Genomic DNA, 17,254 nt, shown 5'->3' with positions numbered 1-17,254 from the left:
TGGTGCTATAGGCTGTCTGGTTGTCTCAAGTGGCTTATGTGACTGTAGATTTCTCCATAGCCCTGCATTTTTAATGGAGTAGCTCATGTAAAGCACCACTCTTACATTTTACTTTTACATTTTATGTCATTGATTTGTTCTAGTATTTCAAAAATTTAAACCTCTTTGGGGGAAAAGTTGGGGGGAAAGTTGGCATATAAGTGCAATAACTAAATACCCATAATCATGTGAAATTATACAGTAGCCATGAGCTAAGCTACCCAGCCAGGGTAAGATTTAAGATCAGGTGAAGACTCTTAGATGAAGTATTTGGACAGTTCCATTCAATTTAAGCTTCTTAGTATAAGTACAAGTTAAGTTAGCAAGGGAGGCTTGAAAGGGATAGTGAAGGGTTTCCACATTGTGCTGCTGTTGGTTCTATTTGTATCTGATGTGATTTCATGTGTCTGTAAAACCACCTAGGGCAAACAGATCAGCTAATTACTCTTCTCCTATAGAGCTGCTCTTGAAGAAGACCCATATTGTCGAATCAAGCAAGTATTGAGATGGTACCTATCGGGCTTTTATAAGAAGCCAAAGGTAAGATTATGCTTAACTCATACTCCAAGTATGCTATAGAACCCCTATTTATATTGGGTTCAGGATAAACTAGATACATAATTCTCCCAGCTAAAAGCTAGCATTGCAAGCCCACAATTTTTCCAGAATATTTTGTGGTCAAGGATAAACAGAATGACTAATGTTGGTTAAATAGTTATTGGGTGATATCCAACATTAGTAATAGTCAGGGTACAAATATTGAAATCAATGAACTTAAGTTACCCTGAGTATAACTATTGTTGGATATCACTCTTTAAATATAGGGGACTTCTCTTACAATCCTTCTCGAGATAGAGCAGATTTTTTTTTTTTTTTAATGAAAAAGTAAGCTTCTCCCACCAAAAACCTTCCCAGCTTACTTAAGAGAACTCACAGGCTCAGGCTTTGAGCATCGGGACATTTTATTAATTAGTTAATTAAATTTGTATACCACCCTGCATCCACAGATCTTGGCGGTTCACAACATAAAAATTCAACTGAAAGCACAAAATACATGATAAAAACAAGAACAAAAAACACACACACAAACCGACACCCCACTCCTTCCCACAAACACATTTAAAAGGGGTATAAGATGTTAATCAGCCCAAGGCCTGGTTGAAGAAGAACATTTTCATCTGGTGCCTAAAGGTGTACAAAGGAGGCGCCAGACAAACCTCCCTGGGGAGCACTCCACAAATGGGGAGCCACTGTAGAAAAGGCCTGTTCTTGTGTTGCCGCTCTCCAGACCTCTTGTGGAGGAGGCACACAGGGAGAGCTTCAGAAGATGATCTCAGGGTCCGGTAGGTTCATATGGAGAGAGGTGTTTCTTGAGGTACTGTATTGCATAATGGTGCTTTGTGAGGTTGGTGAGGGGGGGAGGCAGGAAGCATGAGGTATTTCTGCTTCCTGTTCCATCTGCAGATTTTGTCTCAACTTAAAACTACTTTTTCTGTGTTGCTCAAATAGGAACTCCAGTTCTCAATTCTTTATTTCTTAGTAATTTCTCCTGGAAGTAAATAGCAATTGTCCATGAAGTTTGAGAACCAATTTCAAATCCAGCAGCTATTGCTCCTCAGTTCTCATTCTAAGACACTTCATTTTGTTTCTAGTGTTTTTCTTTTAGGAAATATCCCTGCTTTTCTTGTCGCCAGCTGAATGTTTCCATCTCTAAACAGTTTGGTAGCCCAGCTGATAGTTCCATGGTTGTGGTTGGTTTTGTAATTAGATGAGCTTTAGAAATTATGACTTTCTCTTTTTCTTTTTTTTCTTCTTTTTTCTTTTTTTAAAAAATCCAAAACAAAAGACAAAATAGGAATTAAGAAAATTTCAAAACTGATTAAGAGCTGAGCTTAATTTGACTTCACTGAAGTCTCAAAAATTGGCACATAGTTCTCAGACTTGGTCATTGTCCAGCGATGGTATCATCACTGGTATAATTTACCAGTAATGAAATATATTTGAGCCGCCCTCAGTGTAATTGCAGGGGAAACAAAAGAAGATAGAGGACTTGCCTGCCAAGTGTCATGTTATCTTAATTGAGCAAAGCAAGGTACTTTAGCAGTATGAGGTGTTTCCCCAAGGGAAGGAAATTTCCCTGGAAATGCAGGGAGTTGATAGCACAAGACTTAATTATTGCAAACATTTCCCAATATCGACACAGGGAGTGGGTACTCAACTATTTCATAGAATCATAGAATTGTGGAGCTGGAAGGGACTCAAAGAGTCATCTAGTCTAACTCCATGTAATGCAGGAATTACTCTATTGATTATTTGGGCAAAAATGGCAATGGTTTGGCATGCAGCCTCGAAAGCTTTCTATACTCCTGCCTATAATTCTTCCTCTTTGGCACAGTGCAGTGAAAAAAGCCCAAATGTGCGCTAGCCCTAGGTGGAGATTTGCAAGAAAAACCAGCCAGTTCAAGTGGAGCTTGAGTAGATGTTGTGATGTGGATTCATATCTCCATCTGCATCAACTCTTCACTCAGAAACCTATTACACAGGATTGGATCCAGACGAAGTTAGTTGAACTTGGGTCTCACTGATATCAGCATGAAAAGTTTGTCATGACGAAGTCATATCCCACTTTTCTTAGAGGGAGTTAATCTCAACTAATATAAAACCTATTGTTGTATTGTTTATGTTTGAAAACAAATATGTATATGTATATGAACATTAAATTCTAACCCACAGATTGGGACAGTGTTCTATAATAATGTATTCTGTTTAATGCCTCTCTTCCAGGGAATAAAAAAGCCATACAATCCCATTTTGGGAGAGACCTTTCGTTGCTGTTGGTTTCATCCACAGACAAACAGTCACACATTTTACATAGCCGAACAGGTAAATCTGAGCAATTACATGCAGCAGATTAAAACTGAACATTTTGGTCTATGTAGCACCATCTAAACTGAAGCCAATATGTACATATTGTGTGTAATTGTGTAATTACAATACAGATGTAATTTTGTCTTCCCTTCCATTACAGGTTTCTCATCATCCTCCTGTATCAGCCTTTCATGTCAGTAACAGGAAGGATGGTTTCTGTATAAATGGCAGCATTCTAGCCAAATCTAAGTTTTATGGTAAGACATCAGAGTCAAACAGCTATTTATAGTAGGAAAGAGTTTACCCCACAGTCACTTTTCTCATACCATCTTTGAGCTCCTCTAGACAACCAGTTTATTCAGCATTTCTCCTGCTTTGCTTGCACAAAGTTTACACAGAGGTTGAAGTATGTCTTGTCTATATTGAGCATTAATTCTAATTTGTTTACAGCATGGTTATAAACAATGAGCATTCATCCTGATTTGCTTGTGGGCTATTTACACATCTTTCCATTAAGCATTTGTTCACCCCACACTTTTCAAAACATTTCCCCATCACTTTCCTAACAGCAGATAGTCTGGGTCTGGGGTTTTTAGTTATGTGAACTAGAAGGTGGTATTCAATATTGCGCTAAGGAGAAGGTTTTGCCAGCGCAAGCATTTCTGTTTTCTGTACTTACTATCAAGGAAGTTCTTAAAAGATGGTCCACTGAATCATTTTAGCTTCTCTTTGTCCTGCTGTGTATTTGTAAGAGGAGCAGTCATGACATATACATCTGCACTCTTTTATCTGCAGGTAATTCACTTTCAGCATTGCTGGATGGACAAGCAAAACTTACCTTTCTAAGCAGCGGGGAGGAGTACATCATTACTATGCCATACGCACACTGCAAAGGTGGGATGTTGTTGGGGCTCTGGAGGAGGGGGAATTGCGGGCCTCCTTCCCTTTCCAGACGGGGTTATTTTTCTTTCCTTTTAAAAAAGAGACATATATCATCAAACATAGGGATTTATAACTTTAACTCCTTAACATCAGGTCGGGCACTGCAAGATTATGGATCAACTTTTTTAAAGAAAGACAAACAGGATGCATCCAAGGCTGCCACACCACTTGCACAACAGATTTCTTTTTGCACTGTGGAACTTCCCTCCCCTTTCTCCTGCAGCCCTCTATGCACCATCATAATCTGCTCCAGAGGGTTTGAGGGGAGGACACTCTGGAGCATATTGGAGTGGTGGGGACACAGGGAGAGAGGAAGAAGAAGTCCTCAGCAACTCAGAGGAGCCCACCAACTGGAAACAGAGACTGAGCTAGCTGCTGCATCTCATAGGTGATGAAAGTGAATACAGATGAGGGATTTTAATGGAAGGTCATAAATCTGCAATGCAAAGATCTGGTTACAGTGATCAGATGAAGATAAGCACCGTTTATCTTAAGCTGCACAGCCCATTCTAATGCATTTTTACACCGAAGGCAAACCAGCAGAGCTATTTTTCTCTGGCATTGTGTGAACTTCAGACTTGCTCTGCTTGCAAATGCTAATCTTCAGTTCATTTCAGATGAAGTCAACTCTTGCAAAGTTTAACTTAAGTTGCAGAGCCCAATCCAATGCTTGTTTACGCAGATTATTTTTTGGGGGGGGGATTTACTTGTGCCCTCCTTGCTCCTGCTGAGTCAGGTGTTGCTGCTGCTGCTGCCCAGTTGTGTAGCCACAAGCATCAGCACAGCTTTGGAAATAACTCCCTGGATTCTGCATTTGGTCTCCTGTTACTCTCAGGCTGACTCTGGCACCCACCGGGGAGCAGGAGGAGGAATAGTGCTGATGTTCAGCAACTTGGGTGAATTTAAAAGCATAACTAGGCAAATTCATGGAGGACGCTATCAAAAGCTACTAGCCATGAGAGCTGTGTTCTACCTCCACTGCTAGAGGCAGTCTGCTTGTGAATACCAGTTTCTGGAAGCAGCAGGAGGGGAGAGTACTGTGGTGCTCAGATCCTGCTTGTGGGTTTCCCATAGGCATCTAGTTGGCCCCTGTGAGAACAGGCTTCTGAACCAGAAGGGCTTTCAGCCTGATCCAGGCTCTTCTTATTAGTGTTGGTGGATTCCACCTTAAAGTCCTTGACTTCCACTCAAGAATCTTATTAAATGAATATGTTGCAGGGGCTCAGGATCCAAGCTCTTACTTCCACTTGCTTGAGATGCAAAATAAATCTGAAAAAAAAATTATCATGGAGATCCCTTGCCTCTTCGTCCAACTCGAATGAGAGCCATGCTGTGCTCCTCCCTCGTCAATTTTTTCCAGTGGTATGGAGGCAACAGGGGCTAAAATGGGACCCTGGTTTGGGTGCAAGGAGTGTCGGAATTCAAGCCTTAGTCAGAGGAATTGGCCACTCTCCAGGTGCCCCGGCTTGAGTTCCTTGTTGATCTCCCCCATCAGCGACTCCCGGCAAGACAAGGCGAGATCTCTATCGGCGATCCTTCTCAACGTGAGAAGAACACACCACTCCTCCCCTTCCATCCCCAGGGAGGGGAGAGAGACAGACAGAAATGTATTTACATGCCTTTATTCCTGTCTTCCCAGCAGTACAGAGAAAACGTGTCTGCACTCTCTTTACATCAACAGCAGAGAGAGAATAACTCCTCCCATGTACTTCCAGTACAGGGTCATGTGACACTCTGAGCTAATATCCGGTGCTCAGTGCACAGAATAGACTGTCCCTTGTTCCCACGGTACAGTCCCAAAACATCAACATCCTGTTTGGCTTTCCAGCCATCTGGAGCACTCTTCAGCATTGCTCCTTTTTCGTAACAAGGAGAGCCCTGGTCAGAGCCAGGATTGGGCAGGGCAGTTTCAGCTGACCTGTATCCACCCACCTATCCAGTAGTCAGCTGTGATTGTCATGGGTTGTATTCCATGTTGTTCTCTGCATTTCAAATTTTACCCTTTTTCTGTTTTTTATGGAGTGTGCTGATTAACACAACAAGGTGAGGCTGTTTCAGGTTAATGTTATATAACCATTTTTTTGTAAGGAAAAAAAGAGGATTCTTTTATACAGACCTCAGTCAATGTGAACGACAGGTTTGAGCAACTTATATGGTCTCTGTGCCCCTGATATCCTGTTAACAGTTTTGTTTCTTCTCTGTTTCTAGGGATTCTATATGGTACCATGACAATGGAGCTTGGGGGGAAAGTTACCATTGACTGTGAGAAAAGCAATCATCGGGCAGAACTGGAATTCAAATTAAAGGTGACCATCTTTGTCTTGCATTTTGAACTTGACTCCAGCCCGCCAGTTCCACATTTCCCTCCCCGCTTTTGCAGGTTTCCTTCCTCATTCTGCAATTTCAAGTGACAGGGCTAGGCTTGCAAGTCATCCCAGATTCTGTACAATGATCATGCACTTATTAATAATTAAGTTAATGTTAAAGTGAGGATGGAGTAATAACCACACTTGCTGTTATTGGACATAAATATATATTAAGGTTCACTTGATTTTTTTGCTGTGTGCAGGGATCTAAAGGGGCAGCCAATGGATTATAGTATTGGTAAATACTGGGGAATGTTAACTAATCAAGAACATAAGCAGCAACATCTTGGACATATCTTATAAGGAGAGTAGGAAGCCGATTTTCAAAAATTGTTTTTAAAACAATTGGCTAAAGAAATAAAAGATCATGCAGAACGTATGTAAAGGGGAGATGGGGAAGCTGTGAATAAAATCTGAGACAGTCCTAAGGGGCAACAGCATCCTAATAGTGCTCCAAGTTTCTTTAAGGCTCAATAGTTCAAAAGTTGCTGACACTGTCATCAAGTGCCCATCTCTAAGTAGCAGTTGCCCCACATTGGTGCACGTAAGCATAGTGTGTAAACTGAACTTTTCTGACTGTGCACTAAATAATGTTATCTGATGGCTTGGCCATGAGGCCAGTTGAGCACTTCCACCATGCAGCCAGGTGACATACGTGCCCATTTGACCCACATCTGGGCACATAACAATAATTTTATGAACTGCTCTTTCACGGGCAGTTCCAGAAATCCAGACAAGTTCAGCTTGAGCCTTGGATCCTGGCGGATCTCTGTGTTCTTGGCTGGCCTCCAGCTTCCCCCCCACCCCCGTGGGCTGAATTGTATTTTTCTTCCTCTCTCTTCCCAAAGCCATTCTTTGGTGGCAGCACAAGCATTAATCAAATCTCGGGGAAGATTAAATCAGGAGAAGAAGTGCTGGCGAGTCTCGATGGACACTGGGTAAGAAATCGTAATCTTCTTTGCTGACAGTTTTAAAAAATGTCTGTGTGGAGTGCAGGAGAGGACGAGGGCCAGCTGGGAATAGGGTTACATTTCCAAACTACTTTGAAACAGAGCTTGATTTTGAAGCAAGCAGCTCTGGGGTGAAACAGATGCAACAGACAGTTTTATTTGCTCAGACATAAATCTTGCTGTACAGGTTGCCTCGAAAGGCTCCAATTCTGATAGCTTACCTTGATTTCAATCTAGCAAACAGAGCATGAGTCAAAGCCGGCGAGGCTAGTAAATAAAGTTCTACCAAACTGGAAGGCATCTGGAGCGACACTGGACACTTGGCTGGTAGGGTAGATTCAGAAGGCAGCTACCCACATTTCCTCTTAATTAGGGGGAGGCAATGTGTTGCTTTCTAGATGCCAGCAAGGACAGAGGTTAGGGATTATGGGAGCTGTAGTCCAAACAGCCTCCAGAGGGCACTCTGTTAGCTACCCAGATTGCTGCAGCCTGCACATGAAGCCTGGCTGACAGTTCTGTGACCTACAGAAGTCGTGTGTATGTGTAGGAGAGCCTTCTCTTTTGTGATGCCAGTAATAATGCTGATTAATGTTCTCCCATTGGGATCAGATGGGACTAACCATGAGGGGCTTCAACTGACAACTGAAGACACACCAGTTTACTCAGACACCCTTAACTTTATCTTTTTAATTGCTGTGGTGATATTTAACTACGGATGATGATGGTGTTGGAGAATAACATTTGAAGCAAATCTCCATGACTTGGGGTATAACTATGAAAACATTCACATCCAGGACCTGGCTTTGATAGCAGACTAGCATCAGGAATCATTAGCTTCGGAACATGTCATATTGTATTATCTTGCTACACATGTCATAAATAAATTCCCTGTACCAAGCTGTGTAAATTATCCTTCTGGTTCATCCTCTGGGGGCAGTTGCAGAAACCAAAGCCCATCACCTATTCAGCCTCAAAGCAGCGGAGTTGAATTAGTGGTTAATTTTCAGAATAAACTAACAGAGGACAAAGATGAAATGCTGGTGGCGTTTGGATCATTAACGGACAGGGGACCAGGAATGTCATGCTAACAACTGCAGCCTGCCCTTTCTGCACTGGTGTGTTTCCTGCTTCTCTGGGTGGTTTGCGGCTGGTTCTGTTGAGGTTTTCTCTCATGACAAGGACAGGGGGGAGGTCAGGTAATGAAGAGGTGAGGGCTCAGTTTTAAACAACTCAAGGCACAAGCAGAGGAAGAAAAAGAAGAAGCAGCTCATAGGCCACAGAGAATCTAGACATGTCCCAGGGTGAAAAAACCTGGGTGTCCCCAGTCCTAGCCTTATAGGGAAGCCTGCTATGATTTTATTAATTGTAACATTTGCTATATAAATGCCATTAGTAGAGGTAACTCACATCTCACACTTATTCCACTTACGTGATCACAGCTTTGCATGCGGAGGATGTGAATAAATAAATAAATGGAGAGCAGAAGAAACCCACTTTCCATTTATTTATTTCCTCACCTGTGCAAAGCTGCAATTTCGGGCAAGGGAAATGCTTACTAGGCTTTGGGACGGAGGAGGGAGGACTCTAGGACCCTGCTGGAGCCCTCCCACCTCCTTCCCAAAGCCAGACAAGCAGCCCTCTGCCCTGCAGGGGACCTGGTTCCAGAGGTCCTGGCTTTAAGTGTTTTTGTGTAAACCCCAGACACTATGCCTTATGTAAGATGTGAATTACCTATAAACGAAACAAATTGACTACATGATTCCTGAGGTGTATGAGTCTTTGCAGAACAAGCACAGAAGCTAGATTCTTGCCCCAAAGAGCTTACAATCTAGCGTTCCTGCATGGAGAAGATAGCAAAGTGAGGGGAAGGAAAGGATGAAGGGAAGAATGATGTATCAGAAGAGTACCGATGGCTTCCTTTCCTTTCACTTAGATATTGCTAAACCTGTGTTGAACACCTCTGCTGACTACTTTAAGCCAGCACTAAATTCTTCTTCTTTTTTCAGGATGGAGAGGTTTATATAAATGACCTGAAAAATGGCAGCACAGATATTTTCTGGAATCCAACCAGTGAGGTCCGAAAGCAGAGACTGAAGCGTCACATTGTGCTATTTGAAGAGCAAACAGAGTTTGAATCTGAGAGGTAATGCAGGCATATTGTTCCGAGAGAGAAATATAGGCAACATGCGCTTGCTCTCTCGCGCGCTCTCTCTCACACACAGTGTATCCCCTCCCCCCACAGCACAGCTGGAATCTTATTTAAATTTAACAATGGACTGCTGTGAGCACCCACCTCTGCTGTACAATGGTGCCTCGCAAGACGAAATTAATTCGTTCTGCGAGTTTTTTCGTCTTGCGAATTTTTCGTCTTGCGAAGCATGGTCAAGTCGCAACTGCACCTCTTCAAGCGGTTTTAAGAAAAAGGAAACAAACTTGCAAGATGTTTTCGTCTTGCGAAGCAAGCCCATAGGGAAATTCGTCTTGCGAAGCAACTCAAAAAACGAAAAACTCTTTCGTCTTGCGAGTTTTTCGTCTTCCGAGGCATTCGTCTTGCGAGGTACCACTATATTAAAAACATGCCTGGAGCCCCTGAACTCCATGACTGCCCTGGCCTTACTACAGACATTTATACTTGATTCCTTGTTTCTTTCTCAGGCTCTGGCAGCACGTAACCAGTGCAATCAGCAAAGGAGACCAGAACAAGGCAACACAAGAAAAGTTTGTGTTGGAAGAGGAGCAGAGGAATGCAGCGCGGGAGCGGAAGGACAATGGGACAGAGTGGAAGCCTCTGCTCTTCTGGCATGATCCTGCCACGAACGAATGGCACTACAAATATGAAGAGTGAGTGCTCTTGAGTGGAGTGTGGTGGCTAAAAGGGGTCTGTGTCCAGGTACACACATTGTAACAGGTGGACTTAGAGCACATCTGTGCCACACTGGTGGAGCAAGCTTGTTTGGTTGGGTGGCCATCTGCCAGGGATGCTTTAGCTGCAATTCCTACATTGCAAGGGGTTGGACTATAGGACTCTTCAAACTCTAGAATTCTGTGATTCTGTGGTATGATAAATCTTATATCTGCACCCAGGGCTATGCAGAGGGGGGGGCAGGCAGTTGGGTTCATTTGTCCCAGGCCTTGGAGGGCTAAGTTGGTTGAGGGCCTCCGCTAAGCACTGGCTGTTTTTTCTGTTTGAGTTTATAACTTTATTCTAAGAAGACTCATGCTCCAGGCCTCAGAGAAGCTCCAGCCTGTTCCAGTGACTCTGAGAAACTGATCACCAATTTCTATTTTTTTCCATGCAGTCACTAAAGCAATTGTCTTTTAGCCGTATGGAAAATATGGCCATGTGGCCTGCCTTCCAGGGTTGTTGGGAAGGTAAAAATAAAGACTGTACAATGTTGGAGGGTCACAGGCTCCCCCGTCCCACCAGGTTTACAGTGACTACTTTTGTTGTTGTTTTTGGCCACACAGTCCTTCTGTGTTACAGCTGAAGCATTTTGGTGGGGCAAAATAGGAAGAAATTGAATGTGCATATCTGCTCTATGTAATGTTGAAAGTGTTCTTGTACATTTGGTGTGTATTGCTACTAGTAAACAGTAGCTTTTCTTTCTTATAAATTTCTTCTTCATTTTCAAAGTTTGCGGCCCTGGGACCCTTTGAATGACATTGCCCAGTACGAGAAGGATGGCATACTTCAAACCATGCAGAGGCACTTATCCAATCGAATGTCAACTCACAAAAACATGTGCAACAGCAACCAAGTTGCACGGCACAAGGTAACTGGCCATCTCCCCAAGAAAGTCCACATTTTCAGTGATGCTTGAGCAGATGTACTCTCCATCTCCAGAATCCTGGTGAACTGAATAACATCTTGCTATCCCAGTGTCACTTTACGCTGAGCAAACCCTGAGTCAGATTTGGGACAAAGTGATCCCACTTAGGAATACACAGGTCCAGTGATTTGCTTAAAAACTACAACCACTATCTGCTTTGCTGGATTTTGATCAGCAAATATTTTGTGTGGCTTGTCCTGGTGGAATTTTTGGCACAAATTAAAAAAGAAACATTTTGCAATTTCACTAGTGCATTTAGAATTATCATCAGAGTTGGTGGGCATTAAACTAAATGTATAAATGGGATGTGAGATGCCTTAGCCATCCAGCAGGTCACTGAATAGGGGACTGGGCTTTTGAGACCTGGATTCAAATTCCAAATAAACTACTTGACTGGCCTTAGGCATTTTATAGCCCTCAGTTCTTTATCTGTGTGATGGGGTGAAACTGGAAATGATAGACACACACCTCTACTTTGTGAGGCACAAAAGGATGAGGACTGTGCTTTCTGCTCTGACCCATATGAATATCCTAGGTTGTACATTGAAGCTTATGATTATAAGTTGCAAGGACTTGTGGAGAGGGGGAAGAAACAATGAGGGAAGCAATGCCCTTTCACTTTTATTCCCAGTTCCTTTTAATAGCAAACGCAGGTGGTGAGTGCCAACAAAAAGAAACAAAAAATGTAGAAACAAGACGGCAGTATCGACACCAATACACCAAGAAACACACACACACAAATTTAAGTGGCTAAAAATAATTAAGAACTCATTGTGGAGTGAACATGCTCAGTAGCCATGAAATGTTTATTGTCTGTTGGAAAAGAGGGGAAGGTTGGGAATGGAGTATTATGGGGGAGGCACAACTGGCTGCCTGGCGCTTTGAAGAGGAGTACCCTTATTAGACGCGGGTGGGACGCGGGTGGTGCTGTGGGTTAAACCACAGAGCCTAGGACTTGCCGATCAGAAGGTCGGCGGTTCAAATCCCCGTGATGGGGTGAGCTCCCGTCCCTACTCCTGCCAACCTAGCAGTTTGAAAGCACGTCAAAGTGCAAGTAGATAAATAGGTACCGCTCCGGCGGGAAGGTAAACGGCGTTTCCATGCGCTCCTCTGGTTCGCCAGAAGCAGCTTAGTCATGCTGGTCACATGACCTGGAAGCTGTACGCCGGCTCCCTTGGCCAATAAAGCGAGATGAGCGCCGCAACCCCAGAGTTGGTCATGACTGGACCTAATGGTCAGGGGTCCCTTTACCTTTACCCTTATTAGAAGATGAGATTATATTGTAACATTTTGTTGCAGCTACCATTTGCAATGCTCTAGTTTAGGTTTTAAAACCCTCCCCCCCTGAACTGTAGTGTTATGGGGAGGGGAGCTTTAGGAGCCTTGAACCTGAGAAAATTTATTTCAGATCATCCTCCTTTTATTCCACAGAAACCAGTATGATTACTTAGGGATAAGAGGGCTGAGGATTTCAGCCTAAGATTAAACCCTTGAGATGATGGATTCTATAAATTGCATCCTTTCACTTCAGAAGTCTATTTTTGCTAGGCAGTTAAATTGGTATATCTCATAAATAATGGTAGTCAGAACAGGAATAAGAATAATGGGATTTTTTGTTTGTACTCTTCAGAGGTCTGCAAATGATTGTAGACGGCGTAAAGCCAGCGATCAACCGTCCAGCAACAGTCAGAACACTGAAAGTAGCTGTTCAACACCGGAGTCTGTACAGGAACTTTCAGATGATGACAGTAAGTATCTTGCAGGGTTCTGATACTGTGTGCTCACTCTCTCCATCCATATCCTGTGTTAAGTCCTATTGTCATCCCTTGATAACATAACCCTTTTGCACAGTGATGGAAAACGCTCAGATATAGAGACTGATCTTAGGGACAAGTTACATATTTTTATTAGAAGACCAGCAATTTAATATTTGAATTATTTGAGAACGCTCAGGTGGGTGCCATCTGGACCCGACAATTTACCAGTTTTTAGTTTGTCTACCAGGCCTAGAACTTCATGTCTCATCACCACTATCTTCCTCAAACTCCCTTCTTGCAAAAGTTAGTTCAGGCACTGTGATCTGCCATGTGTCTTCTGCAGTGAAGACAGATAGAAAGAATTGATTCACTTTCTCCTTATCCTCCTTTATCATGCCTTCGACTCCCTTCTCATCCAAGGATATACCGATTCCCTAGATGGTTTCCTGCTACTAATATATTTAAAAAACTTCTTGTTGTTGGTCTTCATGCTTTTAGCAATGTGGTCCTAAAAATCTTTTTTAGCATCCCTTACTTTCTGCTTGCACTTTGTGTTGCCAAAGTTTGGGTTCATTTTAGTTTTCTTCATTCACACAGGACTTCCATTTTATTTTATTCTATTTATGAATTTCCTTCCATTAAATATGTTAAAGTGATTTTACACCAAAGAAATAATTAAAACTGTTCCATGTGTAAAAACAATTCCATATATACAAGCAATTAAAAACAATTGCACATGTAAAAACCAATTTCTACCCAGCAATACTCAAAATGTGCATTCTTCCTGAATCTCTTTTTCAGAGCTGATTCATGTACTAGTTTTGCCAGGTTTTTGCAGATACATGCATTGCCTTCATGGGAAAGGCACATGGCTGGGTCCAACAAAGCCATTACATGAGTGGAATGACTTCCATTTGTGCAACAGAACTTCTCTTTCACCTGCTAACCCTCTAGAGCAGATTTAAGAGGTGCAGTGTGGGAGTAGAGTGAAGGAAAATCCTGTTGCCTGAGCGGAAGTCACTGGATTCTACCCTGAAAGTGTAAGAGGATTTTTTTTTCACAGATCTGTAAAGTCTGCAGTATTAGCATATTAGCTTAATGAATCCAGAAGCAAGTCAAACTGATGAACTACAGCTTCAAAATTACCTTTCCCCCATGTATGTTAGGGGTGATTCTCCCTGGAAGGAGGAAAGACAACTTCAGAACATGGGGGGGGGGAGGAGATGCCCCCGTTTTCCAAACACATGTGAAATCCAGCTGTCATCTTTTCACCACAGGCTTCGAAAGTCCGGGTGCTCAGTGTGGGAAAGAAACCGACCCTTTGAAAGAAATTCACACTGCTGTCTTATCCCTCCAGAGAGCCCAACAGGAGATACACAGGTATGGAATTTATTTTCTTTTTTAAAAAATACATTGATCTTCAAATAACCACCACAGTGTTAAGGTCTCATTATTACATGGAATTTGGGATAGAGAGGAGAAAGGTTACCTTGGGCCAGGTGCCTGGGCCAAATGTGAATACTACCAAGCATGAACACAAACATGACAATAATGACCTTTGACCCATGTGGAAGGTACAGCCAATAAACTAGACAAGGATTGGCTTCCTTCAAATCCTGCTGTTTTCTATCACAAACCTGAAGACATTGCATATATCCACATTTTAAAAAGTGTCTTATTTCTATCTTTTGGTGAGGCAGATGCTCAGGACTGATCTTTCTCTTCTGAGGTTGGGGGGGAGGGTAAGCTGAAAACTAATCTTAAGTCTCTTCTGCTTTTAAAAAGATAAAAGGAAACAGCGCCAACGATGTTGCATAAAAGAACTTTTCAAATTCAAATCTTGGCTTAAATTGCAGCTGCCCACTGACAAGAAGGCATTTCTTCTTCTCTTAACTTCCAAAGGGTTTCCACTCCTGCGTGAAGTTCAAGCATGATTTAGCAGTTCAGTTCTTGCAAAGCTCTCCCCGCTCCACGTAGCCACAAAAAAATATTTTTAAAAAGGAAATGAGTAAATAAACCTTATTGTATTTCATTGCGATCAGTTTTCTGGTGCAAGTGTAAGGAGACCTGCAGGTGCAGCATTTCCTAACAGTCGGCTGCCAGTAGGAAAGAACAGCTGCAGTATTTTCTTTACATATAATTTTGTCAAGGGGGGTTTGTCTGAACCACTCCCCAGTTCGTACCCAGGTAGGAGAGTTAAAGACACAACCATGGAATATGTCTGAGTACGCGTCAAGCTGACAAGGTTAAGTCAACAACCTTTGGTCAGTACAGTAAACAGATGCCAGTGCTCTTTAATACCTCAAATAAAGAATTAATATTTGACATCTAAATCAACAATAAAACTTTCCATGATTTCTCTTTCTAAATTAGGCAAGATGTTTATGCTAGTCCTAAATTTCAGGCCTGCAGTACTTTCTTGCTTTTTGAAGCCTAAGGTTTTGGGCTGCAGGAGGCAAATCCTCCGTTTCCCTTCACAGGTTTATCAAGAAGAAATATGTGGGGCCAGAATATTTACCAGGCATGTCAGGCACTGAATTTTAACTTGATCCTGAGTTTTGGCACTGTCTGATCTGTGAGCGCAAATGCAGTGTCTGGTTTTGAGTAACGATGGATTGGCGGCTGTTGTTCTTTCTTTCAGAAACCTCACTGCTCTGAACAAAAAGTCGCTCTACAGGAGGGCCTCGTCGGAAAACCTCTTCCTGGACTCTCGCTGTTGGTTTCTTCTGTGCATCTTTCTAACATGTCAGCTCTTCATTAATTATGTGTTCAAATAGAAAGCACTGCATTTGGCAGCAATAACAAGTGACCAGCTGCAGGAATGGGGAGACTTAATTGCAAGGAGCCCACTGAGGCACCAAGCACTTTAATACCTACGCAGTCGGGGGCAAGAGGAAGCGAGAACAAGGTTAACCAGGGAGCCTGCAGAGTTTTGTTCTTCAGATTAATGTCATTGCCTTTTTACATGTACATCTACAAGGACCTCTTTACCTGTATGGGCCTTAACGCTAAAGCCAAATGTAGCTTTAATTGTGCAATTTTGTTTTCTATGTTTTGTCATTTTCTGAGACAACTAAGATTTACCAGCCAGTATTTGGTGCCCCCTTTAACACTTCTACACATCTACTTGGTTTTATAAAACGATTCCTAGTGTCTTGTTTTATAGCTCTTCTGTGGGTGGGGGAAGGGCGTTTTGCCATCCATCAAGATGCCTTTTGATAAATTTCCCATATGGAAGGGAACGTTAGGCACCCATGTGAAAATTGAACCAACTTGGGTTATCGATAGCACAGCTTCTCCTTGGGTCTTCTAATCAGTGCTCTCACATGCCAAATCCCTACAAACAGCACATCCCACTCCATCCCACCAAGATTGTAAATATACACAATTTCTTAAATCCTGCCCTTCTAAGAAATATGAGGCCACAACCAATGAGGCCCCAGAGAGTCAGACATGCCTGTTTATGATTTGATTTGATTTAATATATATATATATATGTTTTTACATTGATTAAAACATATACACACACACACAAGCATTGTATAAAGGAATGCCTCCGAAATGTACCATTATTCCATGATGGGTGGAAGAAGATGGGTGTAGAAGCACTTCTGTATATAGGTAATTTCATATGTCACAAATTCACTACAGTTCTGGGGTTCACTGGGCTTATTTTGTGATGCGGGAGACATTTTGTCCATTGATGAATACAGGGTAGTTATGTGAGCAGGTGCAAGCAATTGCTCCTGCAGTTTTCTGAAGTGATCACTTGCAACAGTTGGCTCATCTTCCTTGTGCTTTACATCAAGGGACAACTGTTTCTGAGTATCATAGAGAGACCTCCTTTCCTGTATAGGACTGATCCTGTGATTGTGAGAAGGCACCCTGCGTATATTGTTTGCTCTTAGGTACATTTAAAGGTTAAAGGTCGTCAGGAATAGTAAGGGTTTGCCACTGCATCCTCCAAATCTGTTGATAGTCTTCCTATTTTTACACCATTTTTAAAAGATTTGCAATATTTTATGTAGACTTGCAGCCAGTACTAAGCCTTTTTTTCTGGCCTGAAATAGTTCCAAGTGGTAAGTACTGCTATATATATATATATATAAAGATGTTATATATATAAATATATATATACAGCCTTAAAATATTTAGTGGTGGTGCCAGTCTGGGCTAACTTTCAATGTAAATGTTTCCAGATTTTTAACTACATTCCTTGTGATGTTCCCCGTTAGGGGAAAACTTGTTTGTGCTTGATACATTTAAATAAATTACACAACTTTCACTTATCACCTCTTTGTGGCTGGATCATTATTGTTCTGGGGACTTTTGTACATGTTCTGCTGCTCACATCACTTGTGTATTAAGGTGGGAGTTTTCAGAACAAGTAGGTGTATACTGTAGGATATAATGCATATGATCTCCGTTAAGAGATGGTGGCGTCACATTATGCACTAAAATTTAAGTTGTAATTACAGCTTATTTTTATTTGGGAAATTTAC

General features: G+C 42.1%; 1 protein-coding gene across 2 annotated transcripts in view; it reads left to right on the top strand.

Annotated features, from left to right (window-relative positions):
• Positions 1-17,041, top strand: part of OSBPL5 (oxysterol binding protein like 5) — a 130,419-nt gene extending 113,378 nt beyond the window's left edge. For both annotated transcript variants that reach the window (XM_083588402.1, XM_083588403.1), the window contains exons 11-22: positions 498-579; positions 2,824-2,922; positions 3,068-3,164; positions 3,703-3,801; positions 6,058-6,155; positions 7,064-7,153; positions 9,172-9,308; positions 9,821-10,006; positions 10,800-10,938; positions 12,626-12,743; positions 14,030-14,132; positions 15,394-17,041. In XM_083588402.1, coding sequence (XP_083444528.1) covers positions 498-579; positions 2,824-2,922; positions 3,068-3,164; positions 3,703-3,801; positions 6,058-6,155; positions 7,064-7,153; positions 9,172-9,308; positions 9,821-10,006; positions 10,800-10,938; positions 12,626-12,743; positions 14,030-14,132; positions 15,394-15,529 — 1,384 coding nt within the window. In that variant the 3' untranslated portion in view covers positions 15,530-17,041. The remainder of the gene's footprint in view (positions 1-497; positions 580-2,823; positions 2,923-3,067; positions 3,165-3,702; positions 3,802-6,057; positions 6,156-7,063; positions 7,154-9,171; positions 9,309-9,820; positions 10,007-10,799; positions 10,939-12,625; positions 12,744-14,029; positions 14,133-15,393) is intronic.
• Positions 17,042-17,254: the final 213 nt, after the last annotated feature.

This window comes from Podarcis filfolensis (genome assembly GCF_964270895.1).
Source record: "Podarcis filfolensis genome assembly, chromosome: 1".
In the NCBI taxonomy this organism is placed as follows: domain Eukaryota; kingdom Metazoa; phylum Chordata; class Lepidosauria; order Squamata; family Lacertidae; genus Podarcis; species Podarcis filfolensis.
This window is presented reverse-complemented; position numbering and strand designations above follow the sequence as displayed.